General features: G+C 42.4%; 1 protein-coding gene across 1 annotated transcript; it reads right to left on the bottom strand.

Moving 5' to 3' along the window:
• Positions 1 to 3,165: 3,165 nt before the first annotated feature.
• LOC106589740 (stonin-1) lies at positions 3,166 to 21,104 on the bottom strand. The gene is made up of 7 exons (XM_014180028.3): positions 20,865 to 21,104; positions 9,475 to 10,786; positions 9,119 to 9,316; positions 6,858 to 6,998; positions 6,115 to 6,634; positions 5,528 to 5,730; positions 3,166 to 5,203 (listed from the first exon to the last, which is right to left on the bottom strand). Exons 2-7 carry the CDS (start codon positions 10,684 to 10,686, stop codon positions 5,138 to 5,140), a joined length of 2,340 nt encoding a protein of 779 aa, XP_014035503.1. The 5' UTR covers positions 10,687 to 10,786; positions 20,865 to 21,104; the 3' UTR covers positions 3,166 to 5,137.
• Between the last annotated feature and the right edge of the window lie 2,244 nt (positions 21,105 to 23,348).

Here is a 23,348-nt window from a genome sequence, read left to right as displayed (position 1 = left end):
CGCTCAGCCCAGTCAAAACTGTTCGCTGCTCTGGCACCCCAATGGTGGAACAAGCTCCCTCACGACGCCAGGACAGCGGAGTCAATCACCACCTTCCGGAGACACCTGAAACCCCACCTCTTCAAGGAATACCTGGGATAGGATAAAGTAATCCTTCTAACCCCCCCCTTAAAAGATTTAGATGCACTATTGTAAAGTGGTTGTTCCACTGGATATTATAGGTGAATGCACCAATTTGTAAGTCGCTCTGGATAAGAGCGTCTGCTAAATGACTAAAATGTAAAATGTAATGTCATGCGTGTGTGTTAACCATAGCAGCCAACATTATAATAAAGAGATGTGCAGAAAGATTATCAGCCTCTGGTGTCTGTGGATCCTTTCCCCTTAATGTATTTTTCATGTCAGCCAGTCACACCTTTGAAAATAAACACCATTTAATTACATCTCTAGTTGAGTAAAATTAGTTTTTTTCTGGTCACAAAATAATCCAGAAAATAGCGGTAAACAGCGCCACACTCGGGCAGAAAACGGAATGTTCTATTCCCAGCCAGGCCCATCTTTTCAAAGAAAACACAATTGAATTATATCTATATTTCAGCAAAATAAGTAGTTCTTTGTGATTAAAAGAAAATGTTAACAATTCAGGTAAAGAGCCACAGTAAAGCAGAAAATATAGGAATGTTCTATCATAAATTGAGAGAAAGAAAATCCCTTGTTGACATGGCTGCTAGTACTTAGAAATACTATAACAGTAAATGAATAGATGACATTCACTACTATAAACCTGTTTCGAATATAATCGCATAGTTTACACAGACCCACCGCGGTCCCATGTGAAAAGGAGTCCCATGCCCTGGTCTGTTTTGTCAATTTACTCAAAGTATCTCGCCACACCGGTATACAAATCATTAGTCCAGGTAAAGTCCCACTCACCTGTCTCGGGTCTTAATTAAAGGACATGGTTCTCCAATCCTAGATAGCTTCGGTTAGAGGGGTTTTAAAGGAGGATACAAGGAAAGAAGGAGAAAATAACAAGGAAGGGAGACAGTTTTGCATTAAAGAAGTGACAAATGATCACTTTACTAACTAACCCAAACAACAATATACATATCCGTTTACAGGCTACTTACCACATGACTTGAATTTGACAACATTTTGAGGGACCAGACGATCCGCTGCCTTGGTCTTGTTAGCAGGCGCGAGGTAAGCAAAATAGGTAACTAGTAGGGCAGCTAAATAGCTCGCGCATGTGACAGACACATATTTCAATATTGACACATCATCGGTTGGTCTTTCTTAACTAGGTTAGACATTGATAGTGAAGTTTATATATTGGTTTCATTAGCTAGAAACAGCTGAAATAGTAGGCTAGTCTGAAGGGGCTGTTCATTCCAACACGGGTGAGTGTGACCTTTTATTCTTGACATCTGGTTGCAGCCTGGTCTCAGACTAGAAGTAACAGTAAATGTCAATCCGGAACATCAAATTAGTATGATATGTTAAGTTTGGTATAGTTACATAAGACAGAAGATTACTTAAGGTAAAAACGAAAGAAGGGTGGGCGTGTAATGCGAAAGTCTATCAACCCAAGGGGTGCGTGTTCAAATCTCATCACGGACAACTTTAGCTAATTAGCAACTACTTACTACTTTTAGCTACTTTGCAACTATTTAGCATGTTACCTAACCCTTTTAGCTAACCCTTCCCCTAGCCTTAATAACCTAACTCCAAACCCTAGCCTAGCTAAGGTTAGCCACAAATTGTAATTCATAACATATCATACGAATTGTAATTCTTAACATATCGTACCAGGGTTCGCACAGGGTTTGGCACTCTGAAATTCAAGAACTGGAATACCTTAAATCTGATATTTTATCAAGTTGGTACTTGAAAAGTACTTCAATTAAAATGAGAGAACAGAAAATGATAAAATATGTTAATATGAAAAATATTAGATAAATGTATTGGTCATGCAAATACATTTTTGCGCTCTGGTTGCCAGACAGGTACTGAACTGAATGCTTAGGTGCAGCCAAACATCACATCGATAGCTAAAATGCCTAGCAAATGTAGATTAAAACTTGCCTGGTAGGATATTGATGTTTATACATCGGTTTTGCCAGACCCAACCAGGGATGTAGTGGAGGGTAAACGCAGTTTACGCACCTTTTTATATAGTGTTCACTCACCTTTTTATTTTGTTAATTAACATTTACCCATTATTGTGTTCCTAGCGTTGAAAATGCTCATAAGGCTTCTTGATCTGAGTTCTAATTGTGCCTACCTCTGCTAACGAGTGGAATCATGAATGATTCATGTATGCTCGTTATGTTCACCAGCTCCCTTGGATTCGCCTTGTTAGCAGCACATTCATTCACCACTCTGTCCAACGAGAAACTCTGCCCATGACATAGGCCGAGAGGTAAAACAAACTTCCTCAGCCCAGACCTACAGTGGTAAGTGGCAGAGAGTGGGATATTTTTTTTTTAATCCCTTGACTCCTTCTGTGTCAACAGACATTCCCCAAATAAAAAAAAACCTGACTCTCGGAGAATGAGTGTACAACTGGTAAATAGTCGCTGATATTTCAGTCAGATGTCTAGCTAGCTAGGTAGGTCAAGTGCTCTTGCTATAGCTTGCTGGCTAGAAGGATGAAGTTAGAAGCTAACGTTGAACAGAGCATGACCTCAGCAGGAGCAGTTGACTAAAATTAAGCTTGCTATAATCAAAGGATGGGCTATTATAAGTTCTCATAACAAAATACATTTTCTTTACAGAGAGTAGTGAGATAGAAAGTGATGAGTCAGGCTGCAATGAAGGAGGCAAAGGAGATACACAGAGAGAGGAAGCATTGAAGCAAGCAGGGAGAGAGGTTAGTAGTACAGTGGTTCCCAAACTTGGGGTTCCCTAAAATGTAAATAGGGTCTCATGAGAATCTTTAATGTTATCAAACACAATAACTTGTTTCTCTTCAAATGGGTATAGGATACAACATTTTAGAGTCAACTAAGGGCTTTTTACACTGTTAAAATTCGCTTTCATGTCATTGTGTTGGGAGAGCCTATGGGACCTAACATTTAGTGAAATATATAGAGAATTTAAATATAAAGACAATGTAATATTATTATAATGTGCACTGAACAAAAATATAAACGCAACATGCAACAATTTCAAAGATTTTACTGAGTTACAATTCGTGTAAGGAAATCAGTCAACATCATCAGTACTGACATATCACTCATGTATGTAGTAAATAAGTAGTGAAACACGTATTATTGAGTAGAACTTGTAAGGTAGTGATGAATAGTACGTTTTTAGTTTTTTTACGAGATTGTGGCAATATACTGCTATCTGGTGGCGACTAGAACAATTGCATAATAGGAACTATTACAAATTGATGGTCCTTGAAAATAAATACTAGTGCTTGAAAAAGTACTTGAAAGTCCTTGAATTTGACTTGCCATTGTCTGTACGAACCCCGTCATACGAAATGTATGATGGACATCGACAAATGAAAGAAACATAACGTATCATGCTAAATGGTTTGTCCTGGATTTACTATCAAAATAATACAAAATGCTCTGAGACCAGGTTGCAACTTTTGATCTACACCTCTACCCTTTCACAAACACAGGCATAAAATGCAAATATCTTTAATTTGTTTTGTTAATAACTACCACTTAAGTCATATACACATACAACACATTTAATAAATGTAGTTATATAGTTTCTTTAGTGAGTGCAGACCATTGCTGCATCTCTAGGGCCCCCTCTGAAATATTATAATTAGTAATACATTTTAGTCATTTAGCAGACACTCGTATCCAGAATGACTTACAGTAGTGAGTGCATACATTTTCGTGCTGGTCCCCCCCCCCCCCCCTCTTTGGGAATCGAACCCACAGCCCTGGCGTGGCAAGTACACGGGACCATAATGTATGTGGGCTACTTCATATAACCATAAATCAATGATATTGACTTATAGAATAATAGATGAGAGCACATGCTTAACTGTGCAAAAGGACCATGGTCAGCTAGCTAGTCAACAAATGACAGGACATTTATATAATTAACCTAATTGTCTTAATTGGAAATTCATTCCAGATAGTTATTGGAAACACTATGGGTTGTTTCCCAGAGACAGATTGAGCCTTGTCCTGGACCGAAAAGCAAGCTCAATTGAGAATCTACATTGACAGTGCTTTTTATATAATAATAATAATATATGCCATTTAGCAGATGCTTTTATCCAAAGCGACTTAGTCATGCATGCATACAGTACATTTTATGTATGGGTGGTCCCGGGAATCAAACCCACTATCCTGGCATGCAACTGCCAACTGAGCTACAGAGGACTAGATTTAGCCTAATCTCACATGAGGTTGGTGGCACCTTAATTGGGGAGGACGGGCTTGTGGTAATGGCAGTTGCAGAACAGGTGTTTGATGCCATTCCATTTGCTCCATTCCGGCCATTATTATGGGCCATTCTCCCCTCAGCAGCCTCCTGTGCCTAATCTGTGTCCAGAAAACCAGTCCTTTTGAGTGTGTTAAATGCAAGCCTACAAGATTATGTGGTATTTACTCTTTTATAAAGAGAGCTTCTTCAACCTCCTGTCATTTCACAATGAATAATCTTCTGAGAGAAATGTAAAGTGCATTGTGATGGTAGGGCTGTGTGTTCGGTTGTTTGTTCTTCCAATGATAATATATTTGTTTGTTGTAGCCTAATTCTATTGTACCATGCAGGTTAGAACTAGCCTGGCTGCCAGTCTGTTTCTGTTTCTGCTCTCTTGTCATGTCTGTCACCCAGGCTATACAACATGTTAATATCCATACATACAGGAGTACAATAGGACCAAACAATATTATGACAGACTTAAATGTGATAAAGTATACACAACGAACACACAATATAAAAGCACAATTGTTCATCAGCCACATGTAGATTATGTCCCTTTTAAACATTTGTCCTTGTATTGAAACAGCGAGGATGAGTTTGGTTGGCAAAAATGTCTCGGACCAAGGAAATAGGCATCCTGTGTATAGCCTCAATTCCAGGCTTCCTTACGACTAACGAGACTTGGGAGTATGGTGATGTGAGACTTGATCCTTTAAGACTTCCTTGATCATAATCATTACTGTGTTGTGCAGCCTGATTGCCCTTGTGCTTCTGTCTCAATCCACTTCTTCTCAATCTCTACCTATAAAAGGACAGACGGATACGGTTCAGTTTCATTAGGTACGGAATAATCACTAGGGCATGACAACGATAGAAGATTTTGCTACACTACAGCACATACACTATAGGACCAGCCTAGGCAAGGTCAGCTGGTGTCACAGTAATAACTACAGTATAAAAAATACCCTGTACCCTTAATCACAAAGCATGATTCTGCTTGGGAAACAGATTGAAATAGAAACTAACAAAATGAAGTCTACAACAGCATTATAGATATTAAACAGCCAAAAAAATACTAAACAGTATAGATATTAAACTTGTTAACTAATAATATCTCAGGCCTTACCTGACAATGATAGTGGGTCCTACTGGTGACATGTTTCTGAGGCTGAATGTCACTCTCTGTGCCCAGTGACTTCACTCTGGTCTGTGAAACCACGGCCCCCACCATGTCACACTCCATTGTGACAAACGGGTACCAGTCACTGGGGATCTCCTGGTCTGAACCAAGCTCTAACTTACAGGAGAAGGTATGGGGATGGTCCACTGCTGTGAGGTAAAAATGAGAATGTGTAGTTAGTGCTCCCCCAAGTGGTAGAGATTGCTATGAGCAGAATCTGAAAGATACATGTTTCCATCCTCTGGCACAATGCAAACAAATCACTGTAACATCAGTCAATTGGAATTTAATATTTAGCCAAGCAATAGTATAACAAACCATATTACTATAAATAATATTTATTGTAGCTAAACTGATTAAGGAACATAAGTTACATTTCACATAGAATATTTGGAAACATATTTCGGTAAGTTGTAAATGTAACATGTAAAATAAAGCCAATATTGTCAGAATAAGCCACCATTCCATATGAAAATAGATCAATAGACCGCCATTATCAATAGACAGCCAAAACTCCTCCTCTTAGTCCTTACCCATGTTCTTAGCAGGCAGTCTGTCGATCCTCCACACGATGGCTGAGTACACATTCTCATACTTGACCGTCCCCACGGTAACCTGCATGACTGGCTGTGACTCTGAAGCGCTGACTGACCCCAGACACGCGTTCCGGTTCATCCTGGCCGTCAGTGACTTACGCCGTAGCAACGTCACTGTACGCGACACCTTCACCCAATCCCCCGGTACCGGCACACGGATCAAGACATTCTCGCAGAGTGGCTGAGTCTCCGACACTCCGATAAATGACGGGAAGATAGCTGACATGTTGAGAAAGGCTTGGAGTTCCACGTAGGCCCCTTGGACAGTCACCACAGCTTTGACGGAGAAGGGCAGCTCGGTACTTCCCAGGGCTAATGTCTTGTAGCGCATCAGTTCTACTCTACAGGCGTCCGGAGGAGAGAACTTGAGCAGCCGGGACCTGTGGAACTCCAAGTCGTTGATGCACTTGTGGAAGTGGCAGTCGCTGATCTCCATCCAGCCCTCCAGGAGGTCATCCTGAAAGACCACAATGGCAATTAGAAGACCACAATGGAAATAGACCTATCTTGATTTTTTGGGTAATCCTGGATGATTTTACTTATGTTAAAATTGTATGTTTGTGTTGATGGGTGTTAAAATTGTGCATTGATGTGCGTGTTCAAATTGTATGTTTAGTTGTTATGCATGTTAAATGTTGTGTTTGTGTGTTAATATGCATGTTAAGAAACTAATACTAAACCTCCTCGGAGCCAGAGCCGTAGCTGGCGTCGAAGCGGAGAAGCCCCAAGTCGTTGAGAGCCAGGAAGCACTCCCCTGGGCCATTGAGGAACGCTAAGCAGTGGATCCTCGTCATGGCCGCCCGGTCCATCAACACACCGTCCTTGAAAAATGTATCCTCTGATTTTAGCAAATGAGAGGTCGAGTGGCAAAAAAGGATCCCCAAGGGGCATGCAATATATACAAAATAGGAGGTAGGGAATCATTTTTATGTGAAAGATTTTAGGAAAAGACATTCATAGAAATGTATACCCTTATTATTTAGGCTATCAATGTTTTATATAATAAGTAACAGCAATTAATACATTCGTTTTTAATAACGACTGATTTTATAGCAACCCCAGGTGTAAAATAGTAAATAACTGCTACTTCTCAGAGAGAAGTATGGCTGAAAATGCATAACATTGATCTAAAATTGACCCTAGAAATAGTACTGTTAGGAGATCTGGAGAGACCAGGTCAGTCTATTACTAATATAATAATACTTTTAGTAAAAGTATTTATCTTCAGCTCGCAATCTGTGGATTCGATTAGATAGATTGAAATTGTACATTCAACATCACAGCATAGTTGAAAGATATGTGGCGTAGAAATCCGAAGAGGGTGACCAGCAGAGATAGATGGGATGGAAGCTGAGGGTTGGGATGTGGAATTGGAGACAAGTTGGAGTGGAGTTGCTGGGCGGGAGATAGAATGATAGTCAAAGATAAAAGTAAAAAAATAATGTCAAAATAAAACATAATAAAAAGAATGACACTGAGGGGCAGTGTTTTTACAGCTAATGTTGGTTTGCCTGAGGCTGATGTCATGCAGGTGTTTGTACACATCCATATACACACACTCTCATTCAATACACACATATAGGGACACACACACATGTAAATAGTGCCAGACATGCACTCAAACATAAACAGTTGGCCTTGATGTCCCCTTTTTTTTTTTGCATTGTTTTCTGTTTTCCTTTTTTCACTTTAGTTAATATTCTTGGTTGTTGGTGCATTGGGGGGGTTCTTGGGGGTGGGGAATGGAATTCATTTTATTTTTTTTTTATTATTGGGGGGTGTGGGAGGGGTCTCAGATGGTTGAGGGGCAGCTATTGGGGAACTGTGGGGGGGAGGGGTCTTGGAGGAGTCGGGTCCCTGTTTTTGGCCTTGAGAGATTTGTCGACGTGCCCTTACGCAGGGCATTGACCCTGGATGCTTCTGTGTGGCGCCCTGAATGGGAGTCTGTTGGATGACTGGTGCGGTGAAGTTGTTGAGCGGCTTCACTGCAAGTATATTGTATGTTTTGGATATTCAATTTTAAAAAAAGTCAAATTAAAAGAACATGTAATAATGCTGAAATACCAATGAACTATCATCGGATGGGGCCACAGTGTCTCCTGACCCCTCCTGTCTCAGACTCCAGTATTTATGCTGCAGTAGTTTGTGTCGGGGGGCTAGGGTCAGTCTGTCACATCTGGAGTATTTCTCTTGTCTTTTCCGGTGTCCTGTGTGAATTTAAATATGCTCTCTCTAATTCTCTCTTTTTCTCTTTCTTTCTTTCTCTCTCGGAGGACCTGAGCCCTAGAACCATGCCTCAGGACTACCTGACATGATGACTCCTTGCTGTCCCCAGTCCACCTGGCCGTGCTGCTACTCCAGTTTCAACTGTTCTGCCTGCGGCTATGGAACCCTGACCTGTTCACCGGACGTGCTACCTGTCCCAGACCTGCTGTTTTCAACTCTCTAGAGACAGCAGGAGCGGTAGAGATACTCTCAATGATCGGCTATGAAAAGCCAACTGACATTTACTCTTGAGGTGCTGACTTGTTGCACCCTCGACAACTACTGTGATTATTATTATTTGACCATGCTGGTCATTTATGAACATTTGAACATCTTGGCCATGTTCTGTTATAATCTCCACCCGGCACAGCCAGAAGAGGACTGGCCACCCCTCATAGCCTGGTTCCTCGCTAGGTTTCTTCCTAGGTTTTGGCCTTTCTAGGGAGTTTTTCCTAGCCACCGTGCTTCTACACCTGCATTGCTTGCTGTTTGGGGTTTTAGGCTGGGTTTCTGTACAGCACTTTGAGATATCAGCTGATGTAAGAAGGGCTATATAAATACATTTTATTTTATTTGAAACTACACTAGCAAAGTTACATTTCTTGACCAAAATGTGTGTGCTTGCGTCAACTGTCTTACAGTAGTTGTATGGTAGTGGAAGAAGAAGTACATGCACCTTGTCCAGCTGCACCCAGAGGTGGTCTGTGATCTGCAGTGTCATCTCCTGTTCGTCGTAGTGTCTTTTCTGCAACAGCGGTGGCGCCAGCCTGAGAAGCTCCTCCTCCATAGTTTCGAAGAGGTCCTCCATGTCGCTGTGTTCCGTGGTTCCAAACTTCAGCAGCTGCTCCACCTCTGCCTCGTGTGACACCTCCAGCTTCAAATCAAACTTTATGCATTTAAAATCGCAAAACACAGTAAAACAATACGATGACATCTATAACAGTAATATCATTGATTGATTAAACGCTCAAGCTCCAAAGGTGTGTTTTAAATCTGATTTGAAAACCTCAATTGTGCCCCCCCCCCCATTACCTTGGGGTGGTAGCGCTTCTTCTCTGTGTAAGACACATGCTCCACCTTCACTGTCTGGATCTTGCGAGGCTCTCCGTTGCTCTCCAGCTTGAGATCTGACAACCTGCAGTGAGGCTGCAGCTGGAACTCTTTGAAGGGCTTCTCCAGTCCTTTCTCATAGTACATCTGGAGCACACCTCCAGACAGCAGACGCAGGTAAATGGGGCCCCACTGTCGGGACGACATTCGGTTTTTCTTCTCTGGGATCCTCAGCATTAAAGACCAGCCGTCTCTCTTCTCGCTACGGAACAGACCGTGAGAGACGAAAGCTGGTGATGGTCCCTCCTTGACCGCCTCCCTGTCTCTTACTCCTCTCCTCCCCCCTCTATCCATCCCTACTCCTTCCTCTGTGTCATTGTCTTCCTCAGCCCGCAGCCCCTCCAGCTTGTGGCAGATGTAGGAGTAGGAGCTCTGGAGGTGGTCTGGTCGAGGAGGCTCGTTGCCGTCTTTCGTCCGGATGAAGAAGCGAGGCAGACTAGAACCTCCAGCCTCGGAGTCAGAAGATGAGCTCCCAGAGTCCACGCTATGCCCACCAGCCCCCTCCCAGAATGGGTTGAAATGTCCTGGGTCCCCCTGGAAGGAGGGGAAGGTACTGGGGCCATCGGAGACAGAGACGGAGACGTCACCCTGGGGATGTGTGGTGGTGCCGGTAGTGGTGGCCTGGTCTGGGCCAGGGGGAGAAGAAGAATAAGGCACAGAGGCAGAGGATGAACTGGAAAAACTACGGAAGAAATCGTGCTGATCCCAGGGCCTGCAATGGAAAGGTAACGCGCCGGTAGGAGGAACCTCCCTCACCGGAGTGCAAAGAGGAGTGTTGCAGGGCACACAGGAACTTCCATTGAGGTTAAAGTGCATTGGAGGGGAGCTGGATTCAAGGGAACTGCTGAAGATCCAGGATGGATCTCCGACTGGGGGCAGTATCAGCTTTAGTCCATTGGGACGGGGGATTGTCTTTAACCCTGTCGTTGTCACACTACCTGGGGCTGTCTTCAGGGGTGTAGAGGCAAAGGAAGTGGGTGAACTTGTCTTTGCCCCTGGTGACTTCAGGGGTGTTGAGGCCAACTTTGTCCCACTCTCTGGTATCTTCAAGGGGGTTGAGGCAAAAGAAGGAGACGTAGATGTTCTCCCCTCATCCTCGAAGGTCACCCAGTTTGGATTGTTCACGGAGCACATGGCTTTGGTTGTTTAGTGTCAAGGTTCAAGTCAGCACTTCCTGCTTCTGTTGTTGGCGTTATCCTCAGACTCCGCCACAGGGGTCTTCCCTGCTGAAACACTGAACAGAACATAGTCATAGATTAGAACACAGAGTATCAGCAAATAATATTTTTCTGTAGAATCTACAGTTATTATATATTGATGCATTTGCTTTGAAAGATATCAGGCATCTCTTGTTTACACCAAGAAATTATCCTACAGTGTCCCCTAGTGAGCATTCTGGCCTTAGAGACATCTACAGTTAGTGTTGCCAGATAGGGTCGTTTCATAATCTACATTTGGGCTACTTTTAGTAGATTGGAGGGGGATTTTGGCTCAGTCAGTGCAGTTAGATGATGTCCCCTCTCAGCCAATCGGCGACATTAAATTTCCCACATGACTGTTGGTTTAATTATTTAATGGCTGGTGTGTTGGTATGGTGGCGCGTTTCTTTTTTCCTTTTTATTTGTGGCAATTCAGCAAATAGCTCCATGTGGAAATATTTACAATGATGCACTTTGTGCTAGGAACAAATTCAAGTAAAATACATAAGAGGGGAGGAAAATTATATAGTACTGCTCTTTGCTGTGTCTAAGTGTCTTGTCAACCACACACACTCCATGTGTTCTCTCACTGGAATTGAGTAGGATAAATATAGAAACACTGAATATGCTAGTGGACACTGCTGAGTAACATTTGGCTAAACGCTACAGCTGCAGCCTTGTTGAATGAAAAGGCAGAGAGGTACAGTTCTGCTCTGTCAGCCACTACCAGAGGAATTGGGGTCAATTTCAATATGGGTTGAACTTCAGGCATCAGCCCCCTCCTATTCAAAGGTGGTGAAATTTGGAATAAATTGGAGTTGGAATAAAATGTAGGGTTTTGGAACTTGTAGATAAATTGTGATGGATGAAAATACCATGCTCTGGTAGGAAATGTAGAAGATGTTACTGAATTGGAGGGATTGGCACTCGAGCAGAGAACAAATCATCCTCTTTATTCACCATCAGTATGAAGCCATCTGTGATAACTAGGCTGTGGAACACTGGAACAGCTGGTGTGAGGGTTCTGGATTATTTAACAGCTGGTGAGATATGAGGCACAGACACTACTGTGCTGTGGTGTAATGGGAATTGGAAAATCCAAGCATAATGAATGTCCTCATAGGACTTAATTAGTTACACCTCCATATACATACATACATACATACATACTTTTGGTCTTGTAGTATGTATATGGACACCTGCTTGTTGAACATCTCATTCCAAAATCATGGGCATTAATATAGAGTTGGTGCTGCCTTTGCTGCTATAACAGCCTCCACTCTTCTGGGAAGGCTTTCCACTAGATGTTGGAACATTGCTGCAGGGAAATGTTTCCATTCAGCCACAAGAGCATTAGTGAGGTCGTGCGCTGATGTTGAGTGATTAGGTCTGGCTCGCAGTCGGCATTCCAATTCATCCCAAAGGTGTTTGATGGGTTTGAGGTCAGGGTTCTGTGCAGGCCAGTCAAGTTCTTCCACACCAATCTCGACAAACCATTTATGTATGGACCTCGCTTTGTGCACAGGGGCATTGTCATGCTGAAACAGGAAAGGGCCTTCTCCAGATTTGTATGCTGCAGCATTAAGATTTCCCTTCACTGGAACTACGGGGCCTAGCCCGAACAATGAAAAACAGCCCCAGACCAGTATTCCTCCTCACCAACCTTTACAGTTGGCACTATGTATTCGGGCAGGTAGCGTTCTCCAGCCATCTGCCAAACCCAGATTTGTCCGTCGGACTGCCAGATGGTGAAGCGTGATTCATCAATCCAGAAAATGCGTTTCCAATGAGTCCAATGGTGGCGAGCTTTACACCATTCCAGCTGACCCTTGGCATTGCGCATGGTGATCTTAGGCTTGTGTGCGGCTGCTCGGCCATGGAAACCCATTACATGAAGCTCTCGACGAACAGTTCTTGTGCTGACGCTGTTTGGAGCTTGTTAGTGAGTGTTGCAACTGAGGACAGGCGATTTGTACGCGCTTCAGCACTCTGCGTTCCCGTTCTGTGAGCTTGTGTGGCTTACCACTTCGTGGCTGAACCGTTGTCGCTCCTAAACGTTTTCACTTCACAATTACAACACTTACAGTTGAACGGGGCAGTTCTAGCAGTGCGTAAATTTGTAAGGCCATTCTACTGACAATGTTTGTCTATGGAGATTGCATGGCTGTGTGGTCTATTTTTATACACCTGTCTGCAACGGGTGTGGCTGAAATAGCCAAATCCACTCATTTGAAGGGGTGTCCACCTACTTTTGTATATATAGTGTACTGTAAACCTCATTCCCAGACTAATTGCTAGAGAAAGAGCCAGATGGTGGAAAAATCTAATACAATGGTTACTGCATAGCCCATTATGTGGTAGCAGTTTTTTAAGAGCTGTGGAAATATAGCCTGGTCCCAGATCTGATTTGCAAGACATCACTAACAGATCTGGGACCAGGCTATTCGAAATATAGGCTAGTACATTATCCTGAGCTCTGATGTCATTCATGTCCTCCACCCTAGCCTCGACCCCAGCTGTTAAAGATTTCCAAGTTAGAGAATATGTCAGAATGGAGAGCAGACACGCTGTAATCAACATACCATCTAGCAATTGATTCCCAGTCAACCTCAGCGGCCAATTGTGCCTTGGCTGTGACACGCTGGCAACACTGCTCTTGCCAGCAGCAACAGCAGCAGCAATGACAGTAGTAACATCCAGACAGAGGCAGATCAACTGGTTTCAATCTGTATCTGTCATAGCCACCGACCTCACCACAGAGATAGAGGCCTAACTTACATTACATTTGCCACAGTCAATGGGTTAAATGTAATAGGGCAAGGTTCCCTTGATGCTATAACGAAGTCTATGGATGGAGCTCAGGGGCTGTAGGAACCCAAGGGAGCATCTCAGAGTAGGAATGCTGATCTAGGATCAGTTTTTCATTTTAGATCATAATGAATCAACGGGTATGTTTATTTTACAAATAATTTCCTGCAATTCTACAGTTTGACATGACTTAAAATACCCCTCTAGAAGCATAATAAGGGGTATATGGAGGGGTATTTTGAAAACAGTATAAGTGGAAAGAAAACCGCTAACTTCCTGCATTTCAACACGTTTTGCCATAGGGCAGAGAAAAAAAAATGTACTGTTTTATAGCTGATCTCATGCTATTCACCACATTTTGTCATGAAGATTAGACATCATTTTGTAGTTTTAAAGTTAATTTCCTTCTACTCTACACATTTTGTCATGAGACAGAGACAATGTTGCAGTTTAAGTAACTTTCCAGTGAAAATCTCACTTTTAAAAGTTAATATTCTCTTAACTCATACCCAAATAATGTTGTTGACTCCTCTTATACTCGTGTTTTGTGGCCAACGCATAAGTTGGAGGGAAAAAAAACACTTAAAAAGCCCCACCTCAAACGTGTATCTCAAACTGACACTTTAAAAAATGCTTGCTATCTCCTCAGAGGATGATGTCATCCTCCTGAGCAGGATGAGCTGGCCAATCAGTGGTCTACTGACATTAATATTTTTTATGACCGCTATATACGCCCACACCATTCTGTTGTTCGGGTTCGCCCACACCATTCCTACACAGAAAAGCTGCTTTTGAACATACTTAATTACAATTTTTTTGTAAAGATCTATTTTACTCATATTGTAGTTAATTATGTCATATTTCATAGAAATCTGGAAACACTGGACAGTTACTTTATAGGTTGACTTTGGGCAAAAACAACTCCTTTAAACTGTATAACTGATCAATGCACCATCATACCAGGTCAATTAATGCTTAAAAACAAAAAAAAGTTAGGAATAAGATATTTCGCTATAGAAGTGTAATTTCTTACTGATTTCTACAGCTTCCGCCCAAAAACAAATCCTGTGAAATAACATCAACACATACTGGAGAAGTTGCTGTCTAGCTACAAGTGGCTAGCTTAGCAAACAAACTAGGTACATCAGTCGTGGCTTGCATGAGAGCTGGGTCATTAAAATGAGGACCATCCTCTCCCTCCTTCTTATGGACTCACTGAACTGTGGTTTGATCTAGCAGTGCTTCAATAACCTTGTAGACGACAGGCTAAGTAAGCAATGGATCCAGCAGTGCTTCAGCCTTAAAGTCACATTCTGCAATTGTTCCTGCTGTTTAATGGTCATTTAAATTAATCCCATTGATTCAGGCCTGTTGAAATGACAGAATGTGGACTTTAGGGAGGAAGAACCTTGTATTGAGGCTAACTGAACCTTGCTCCAGTCTAATACTGGCAACTCCTGCAGTTCACTTCCAAACAGTACTGCCACCTCCATCAGCCTGTTCCAAAGAGATGGAGCAGAGAAATACCCTGGTCCTAGATGTATTGTCACGCTAGCAGGAGTTCTGACCAGGCTAGCAGCAGGGGGAATGAAAGGTTACTAAATCTACAAAGGCAGAAAAGAACAGACATTCTAATCATTCCTAAGGGACAGAGCAGCATGCACACAGGAAATACCAGCCTACTCTACTGCTTCTGCACAAACATACACCATATATACACACACACACACACACACACACAGAGCAAACATCAACTCAATGTCAGTCTCGGTCAATGGGTTCACATACACTGTAAATGACAGTGATTACACTGTACTGTACACTACCGTTCAAGAGTTTGGAGTCACTTAGAAATGTCGTTGTTTTTTTAAAGAAAATCAAATTTTTGTCCATTAAAATAACATCAAATTGATCAGAAATACAATGTAGGCATTGTTAATGTTGTAAATTACTATTGTAGCTGGAAACGGCAGATTGATCAGCAACCATCACTCCTGTGTTCCAATGGCACGTTGTGTTAGTTAATCATTAGAAAACCTGAAATTGTTAGCACAGCTGAAAACTATTGTTCTGATTTAAAAAGGCAATAAAACTGTCCTTCTTTAGACTAGTTGAGTATCTGGAGCATCAGCATTTGTGGGTTCGATTACAGGCTCAAAATGGCTAGAAACAAAGACCTTTCTTCTGAAACTCGTTAGTCTATTCTTGTTCTGAGAAATGAAGGCTATTCCATGTGAGAAATTGCCAAGAAACTGAAGATCTGGTACAACACTGTGTACTACTCCCTTCGCAGAACAGCGCAAACTGGCCCTAACCAGAATAGAAAGAGGAGTGGGAGGCTCCGGTGCACAACTGAGCAAGAGGACAAGTATATTAGATTGTCTAGTTTGAGAAACAGACGCCTCACAAGTCCTCAACTGGCAGCTTCATTAAATAGTACCCGCAAAACACCAGTCTCAACGTCAACAGTGAAGAGGCGACTCTGGGATGCTGGCCTTCTAGGCAGAGTTCCTCTGTCCAGTGTGTGTTCTTTTGCCCATCTTAATATTTTCTTTTTATTGGCCAGTCTGAGATATGGCTTTTTCGTTGCAACTCTGCGTAGAAGGCCAGCATCACGGAGTCGCCTCTTCACTGTTGACGTTGAGACTGGTGTTTTGCGGATACTATTTAATGAAGCTGCCAGTTGAGGACACAAAATGTAATCTGTGTCCGGAAACCACCCCTTACTATATGAAACTCTTTTGTCGGCAGGTAGCCTAGCGGTTAAGATAGTTGGGCCAGTAACAAAGTTCACTGGTTGAATCCCTGAACCGACTAGGTGAAAAATCTGTCGATGTGCCCTTGAGCAAGGCACTTAACCCTAATTGCTCATGTAAGTTGCTTTGGATAAAAGTGTCTGCTAAATGACTAAAATGTAAATGTTGTAAGGGCAAGCATCCTCAGTGGTCTAATAACTAAATAAGAAGTATATGTTCATAATGTTCGCATGATATGATAGCTCACTTTCCAGTAATGTTTGTCTCACATGATATAAATCATCCTTTTATAATGACTTGAAGTGGGAGAAAGACAGCCCTTGTCCCCATGAATCAAGATATAGTGAGACGCCAAGTCCAAAGCACCTACAAGATAGCTATTGAACTTTTTAACTCTAGGTTATGTATTTTCTGGCAGAGACTCTTTCCAAACAGTCACAAGACAATGACTTGATGAGTGAGACAAAAAAGCTGAATTTAGAAAAGAGATGTGACTTCCCTTGTTAAATAAAGAACTGTCTGGTTGTCTAGTCTTTAAAACTATGTCAGATACTTGCTGCAGAAGTGAGTTGAGTGAGTCACAGACCGATTTATTTTCTTACTTGATCCATAGCTATTCCTACTTGCATCCATAGCTTTGTCTATGAATTATTTGAGAGTGGTAACATTTCTCCAGCCCCATCACTCAGCTGTTTATCAAAAGAAGTGGTCATATTCCAGATTGCCCCTTTAAAGGTTGTCATCGTGACCTTATTTAACGTGTTCAGCCAGTGGAAATGTACATGAATGCCTATTAGACTACTGTCTTCTTGAGCGTTTTATAGTATCGTATTTGCTTCCGAACTTTGAAAGAATACTTAATAGCAGAATAAACAATGTAATCTGGAATCAAATACTCCCTGCTATGACTAAAGAAGAGATTAATGCCCCCTACAAGTGCTGCTGTGCCCTGCTATGCCCCCTGCTACTTTGCTGAATTCACGCATTTGAACAGGGAATAAAATATAGTTCCTACAGTACCTTTGCAAAAATGGTGTCGTTTGTGAAGTTCTGGGTATTCTTATGATGTCTCTTTCCCATCTTGATTATGACCAAATGTAAACAGAGTGTTGATGTAAACATAAGATAAACACTCTATGATCTGTAGATCTTGATAATGCCTTTATAGCCATCAGTGTTGACCCTGTGCTGACACCGTGTCCTCTAGACGTCCCACAGGCAACTTAGATCAGCATGGCTTGATTAGAACAAATCAATGACTTGATAAAAGGGCCAATCTGCAGGTCGAATGAAAACAAAGGGGACACAGCTGAGGGATGGCGCTGGAGAAATGTAACCACTCAAACTCCTGAACAGATCAGCTTTAATATTGCCGATATACTGAACAAAAATACAAACGCAACATGTAAAGTGTTGGTCCCATGTTTCATAAGCTGAAATAAAAGATCCCAGAAATTTTCCATATGCACAAAAGCTTATTTCTCGCAACTTTTCTACACAAATTTGTTTACATCCGTTTTAGTGAGCATTTCTCCTTTGCCAAGATAATTAATCCACCAGACAGATGTGGCATATCAAGAAGATGATTAAACAGCATGATCATTACACAGGTGCACCTTGTGCTGGGGGCAATAAAAGGCCACTCTAAAATGTGCAGTTTTGTCACACAACACAATGCCACAGATGTCTCAAGTTTTGAGGGATCGTGCAGTTGGCATGCTGACAGCAGGAATGTCCACCAGAGCTGTTGCCAGAGAATTTAATGTTCATTTCTCTACCATAACCTGCCTCCAACGTCATTTTAGAGAATTTGGCAGTATGTCCAACCGGCCTCGCAACCGCAGACCACATGTAACCACGCCAGCCCAGGACATCCACATCCGGCTTCTTCACCTGCGGGATCATCTGAGACCAGCCACCTGGACAGCTGATGAAACTGTGGGTATGCACAACCAAATAATTTTTGCACAAACTGTCAGAAACCATCTCAGGGAAGCTCATCTGCATGCTCATCGTCCTCACCAGGGTCTTAACTGACTGCAGTCCGGCGTTGTAACCGACTTCAGTGGGCAAATGCTCATCTTCGATGGCCACTGGCACGCTGGAGAAGTGTGCTCTTCATGGATGAATCCCAGTTTCAACTGTACCGGGTAAATGGCAGACAGTGTCTATGGCGTCGTGTGGGCGAGCGGTTTGCTGATGTCAACGTTATGACAGATTGCCCCATGGTGGCATTGGGGTTATAGTATGGGCAGGCATAAGCTACAGACAACAAACACAATTGCATTTTATCGACGACAATTTGAATGCACAGAGATACCGTGATGAGATCCTGAGGCCCATTCATCCACTGCCATCACCTCATGTTTCAGCATGATAATGCACGGCACCATGTCACAAGGATCTGTACACAATTCCTGGAAGTTGAAAATGTCCCAGTTCTTCCATATCCTGCATACTCACCAGACATATCACATATTAAGCATGTTTGGGATGCTCTGGTTTGACGTGTACGACAGCGTGTTCCAGTTCCAGACAACATCCAGCAACTTCGCACAGCCATTGAAGAGTGGGACAACATTCCACTGGCCACAATCAACAGTCTGATCAACTCTATGCAAAGGACATGTGTCGTGCTGCATGAGGAAAATGGTGGTCACACCAGATACTCACTGGTTATTTGATCCAGAAGTAAACTAACGGACAAGAATACTTCTATTTACAGCTATTTTCCCTTACATCTATGGTATCTGTAGTTAAATAATTATACCTATTCCTAATTTCCTCTTCAAGTGCTTGATTTTCACCCATAGCGGCCAATCCACCATCATTCTGATCTTAACCCCTATCATGGTCCAACCCTCCGATGTCCACACATTAGCCCATCTTTCCCTGTATAATGCCATTTTGCAATTTCCTTTTGCAATACATCCCTCCATTTTACTATGATGTCTTACAAGGGTCCTGAACCTCCCTATTTGTAAAATGTCTACCGATATTGCCCTAAAACTAAATACTTTACCCAAGAGTATAATGATATTTCCCATTGACTGATCGTGGTTTTTCAGATCCCCCTAACAATACAGTTTTCAGGTCCATCTGAACCCTGATATTATGACATAACCATTCCGTGACCTGACACCAAAAGCCAGCAACTGATGGACAGTGCCAGAAAATATTTTCTATTGATTCTGTTTCCTCGTGGCAAAGTCTACACAAGGCTGACTTTTCAATGCCCCATATATTTTTATATATATAAAAAAAATGTTTTGGAAATGTAACCTTTATTTAACTAGGCAAGTCAGTGAAGAACAAATTCTTATTTACAATGACGACCTACCAAGGCCAAACCCGGACGATGTTGTGCCAATTGTGTGCCACCCTATGGGACTCACAATCACGGCCGGATGTGATACAGCCTGGATTCAAACCAGGGACTGTAGTAACGCCTCTTGCACTGAGATGCAGTGCCTTAGACCGCTGTGCCACTCTGGAGCAAAGGATCTTAATTTGAGCCAGTTTGCTACAGCAGGAAAATAATCCAGCAGCAACAGGAAATGTGAAATATTATGTGGATTATATTTAATGACCATTCTTGTAGGGGTTTATGCATTTTTCGGAAGGGTACATTTCATATTGGAAATTACAAACTTCAGAAGCCTTTTAAAACCTCAAATAATATGTTACAAGTTAATACAAGTTAAATATTTCCTGCATTTAAGGAAAGTAATCCTGCAACAGGGTGATCAAATTCAGATCCTACATTTAAGTTACAACTACTATTGTTTATCAACCAATAAATGCTTAGCAGGCACTATGTGTGGATACCATCCTGTTTTAAAAGCGTCTCTGCTATAGCTGTAGCTGACGTATTGCTTTTGAGTGACATAAGCCAAGTCTATATGTCCAGTGTACAAGAATGTATATTTGAGTGGCATCTGACCTAGTGGTTTGAAGATTGACATATAATGAGACAACAAAATGCTGCATTTTGGTCCTACGGCATCCTTCTGTGAAACGGTGCATAGCGACAATCGTTGTTTTTCCATGTTTTGCTACAACGCAGACTGTGCATTGGTCTCGGTAACAATTCAACCGTGCTGTGATCGTCCATGACTCATTACCGCCGGAGGAACTCTGGTCTCAACATCAGGACAGGAACGATGTTGTTTTGCAAGGCAATGTCACGAAAGGAGAATGAGGCTATCCTACCAGTGCATTTGTTGTATTGTCATTCGACCTATGACTTTCGTTGTAGTTTGTCAGCAAAGAATGACTGTTTTTTTTTTTAAATGGTTAATTATATGCTACCGTTATAAACCCAAATTCCACTCGTGGTCAAGATTTGCCACTAAGAATATAATACCATTTTTATAGAATAAACAACTTTGCACAGTGTGTGGTAACAAGTTGTCCCCAAAACAGAAGTTAGCTATTGTTGTAGCCTTGCTTGCTTCTTCTACAGTAGGTTGTTTTGACGGAGCAAGGAGATGGAAGTTGTCAATTGACTCTCTGGTGGAAACTTGCAACGAAACAAAAAAATACTCACGTTCTACACAAATCCCGAAATAACAACAATCAGGTCATGATTCTTATTTTCCGTTAAAACAGCATAAATCCCAATATGCGAGGCCGACAGGTTTCTCTCAAAATGGCAGAGGGAGAGAGAAAATGCAGCCGATTTGCTATCCCCTTTCAGCCCTCCCGTTAACGGGACGTCCCTGCTAGAGAAATTAAGTGGAGCGAGTGAAGGAATGAACGGAGGATGCCCATATTCTCCTCCCACATCTCATCTGGCCGAATGATGACGATGCTTTTGGTGTGACAGGGAGTTTGTTTTTGCCAATGTTATGAGTGGCCGGTGAAGTAGACAAAGCTTATGGTTGGCTACAATAACACACACGATAAAACATCAGGCTACAATGTTGCGAGCGCAAAGAGCCATTAGCCCACTGCAACATTACGAGTAGATAGCCTAGTTGGAAGCTTTATGAATATATTTTTTTGTTGATTTCCACCAACTAAGTAAAACGGTAATGAATAAGTAGTAAAGCACATTCTAGACATTCTGACTCTTTTTTTTACGTTCCAGGTGAGACATTTAGAAGTTGGATTAGGACAAGGACAGGGTTGTCTGTCAAAGAACCTCGTTCCACCCCAGTCAACTCACTCACACACTGATTAGGACAAGGTTGCCTGTCAATGAACCTCTTCCCTAGCCCTGTCAACTTGTTTACATCACAGTAGGCTAGGCCTAGTTACAAGCTATGGAGACTGGAGAGACTATAAATTATGACCAAAGAGAAAAATCTGAAGTGAGAGAGAAAGAGAAGGAAAGAGATTTGAGCGGAGATGGAGAGTTAGAGCTGAATTCTGGCAGACATGTTCATATGACTCCATGATAAAAAGGGTGGTGGTTCACACAGTGACAGGTCTGATGCTAGGGTGGGACAATAAGGCTTGGATGACTAGAGATTACTCACCAAGGGAGGGGTCAGCGGTAGGATGGGAGATAATTAAAGAGTTGAAGATAACTGTCATTGAAGTGCTTTCATCTGGAGCTGGTCCAGACAAGAATCACACTCACTCACTCACTCACTCACTCACTCACTCACTCACTCACTCACACACTCACTCACACACACACACAAGCAAGCAAAAGTACACGCATGCAAAAGGGCTCTCGCGCACACACAAACACACTAAATTAAACCAATATCAACACAAACTGAAGTGGTTTTCCTCTGTTCCCCGGGCGCCGAAGACGCGGTTGTCGATTAAGGCAGCTCCCTGCACCTCTGATTCAGAGGGGTTGGGTTAAATGCGGAAGACATTCAGTTGTACAACTAACTAGGTATCCCCCTTTCCTTTCTGTTCTGTGTGATAAAAGATGAGTGGAGGAGGGGGGATAAACGGGATAACATAGCACTTTTCACAGAGGGGAGGAGGAGGATGGCTATGGGGTTATGGCCAACCTTCGCCTAACACAATACAAGGTCATTTTGCCCCTTGGGAACAGACCCAAAACGAACACAATGCAAACAGAGAGAGGTAGTATTTGGATGAGAACATTGTCACAGAGAGAGAAAAGGTAGTAGTTAGATGAGGACATTCAAACACAGAGAGAAGAGAGGTAGTAGTTGGATGAGAACATTCAGTCACAGAGAGAGAGAAGGGCGGCAGGTAGCCTAGTGTTTAGAGTGTTGGGCCAGTAACCGAAAGGTTGCTGGATCGAATCCCCGAGCTGACAAGGAAAAAATATGTAGTTAAGCCCCTGAGCAAGGCAGTTAACCCACTGTTCCCCGGGTGCCGAAGACATGGATGTCGATTAAGGCAGCTCTGATTGAGGGGTTGGGTTAAATGCGGAAGTCGAATACATTCAGTTGGACAACTGACTAGGTATCCCCCTTTCCCTAGTAGTTGGATGAGAACATTCAGTCACAGAGAGAAAAGAGAAGTAGTAATTGGATGAGAACATTCAGTAAGAGATGGAGAGGACAGAGCGAGAGGAGTATTTGGATGAAAACATTCAGTCACAGAGAGAAAAGAGAAGTAGTAATTGGATGAGAACATTCAGTAAGAGATGGAGAGGACAGAGCGAGAGGAGTATTGGGATGAGAACACCCAGTCAGTGGGCCAAGGGCAGACTGACAACACGAATGTGATCAGGGTTTATCCTGTTCTTTGCTGAAGAAGTAACAGTGCAGCTGGCAACAGAAGTCTGTAAGGGCCATCATCCTGGAACTGCCAACTATTATTATGGGTGAGTAAATGGGTGGTAGTGTATGAGTGGTTGCAAAAGCTCTGACGAAGGCCTTGAGGCCGATAGGTAAAGCTTATTAAAGAGCAGTGATACTAGCAAGAGCAGTGTGCAGGTTTCTTCTTTTTTCTCATATTATTCAACCATGCACCTGCAACAAAAATAGCTCAGATGTGCGAGTGGCTTTTGAAATTTGCTTGTGTTTGAGTGAAAGAGTGTTTGATTATTGCTGCTAGTGTTGCCTGAATTCTTTGGGATTGGGAACATTTTGGA

Source organism: Salmo salar, chromosome 28, assembly GCF_965601325.2.
Source record: "Salmo salar chromosome 28, fSalSal1, whole genome shotgun sequence".
Lineage (NCBI taxonomy): Eukaryota > Metazoa > Chordata > Actinopteri > Salmoniformes > Salmonidae > Salmo > Salmo salar.
The sequence above is the reverse complement of the archived record's forward strand: the minus strand, read 5'-3'. Positions and strand labels throughout refer to the sequence as shown.

Bases quoted from the DNA above. Each gene is read 5' to 3' on its own strand.
- LOC106589740 (XM_014180028.3), bottom strand. From the start codon at position 10,686: ATGTGCTCCGTGAACAATCCAAACTGGGTGACCTTCGAGGATGAGGGG. The intron at 6,999-9,118 runs GTGCATGTACTT...ACATTTTTCAAG, and splicing joins TCTGGGTGCAGCTGGACAAG to GACGGTGTGTTGATGGACCG. The intron at 5,204-5,527 runs GTAAGGCCTGAG...GTCCTTTTATAG, and splicing joins GGACCCACTATCATTGTCAG to GTAGAGATTGAGAAGAAGTG.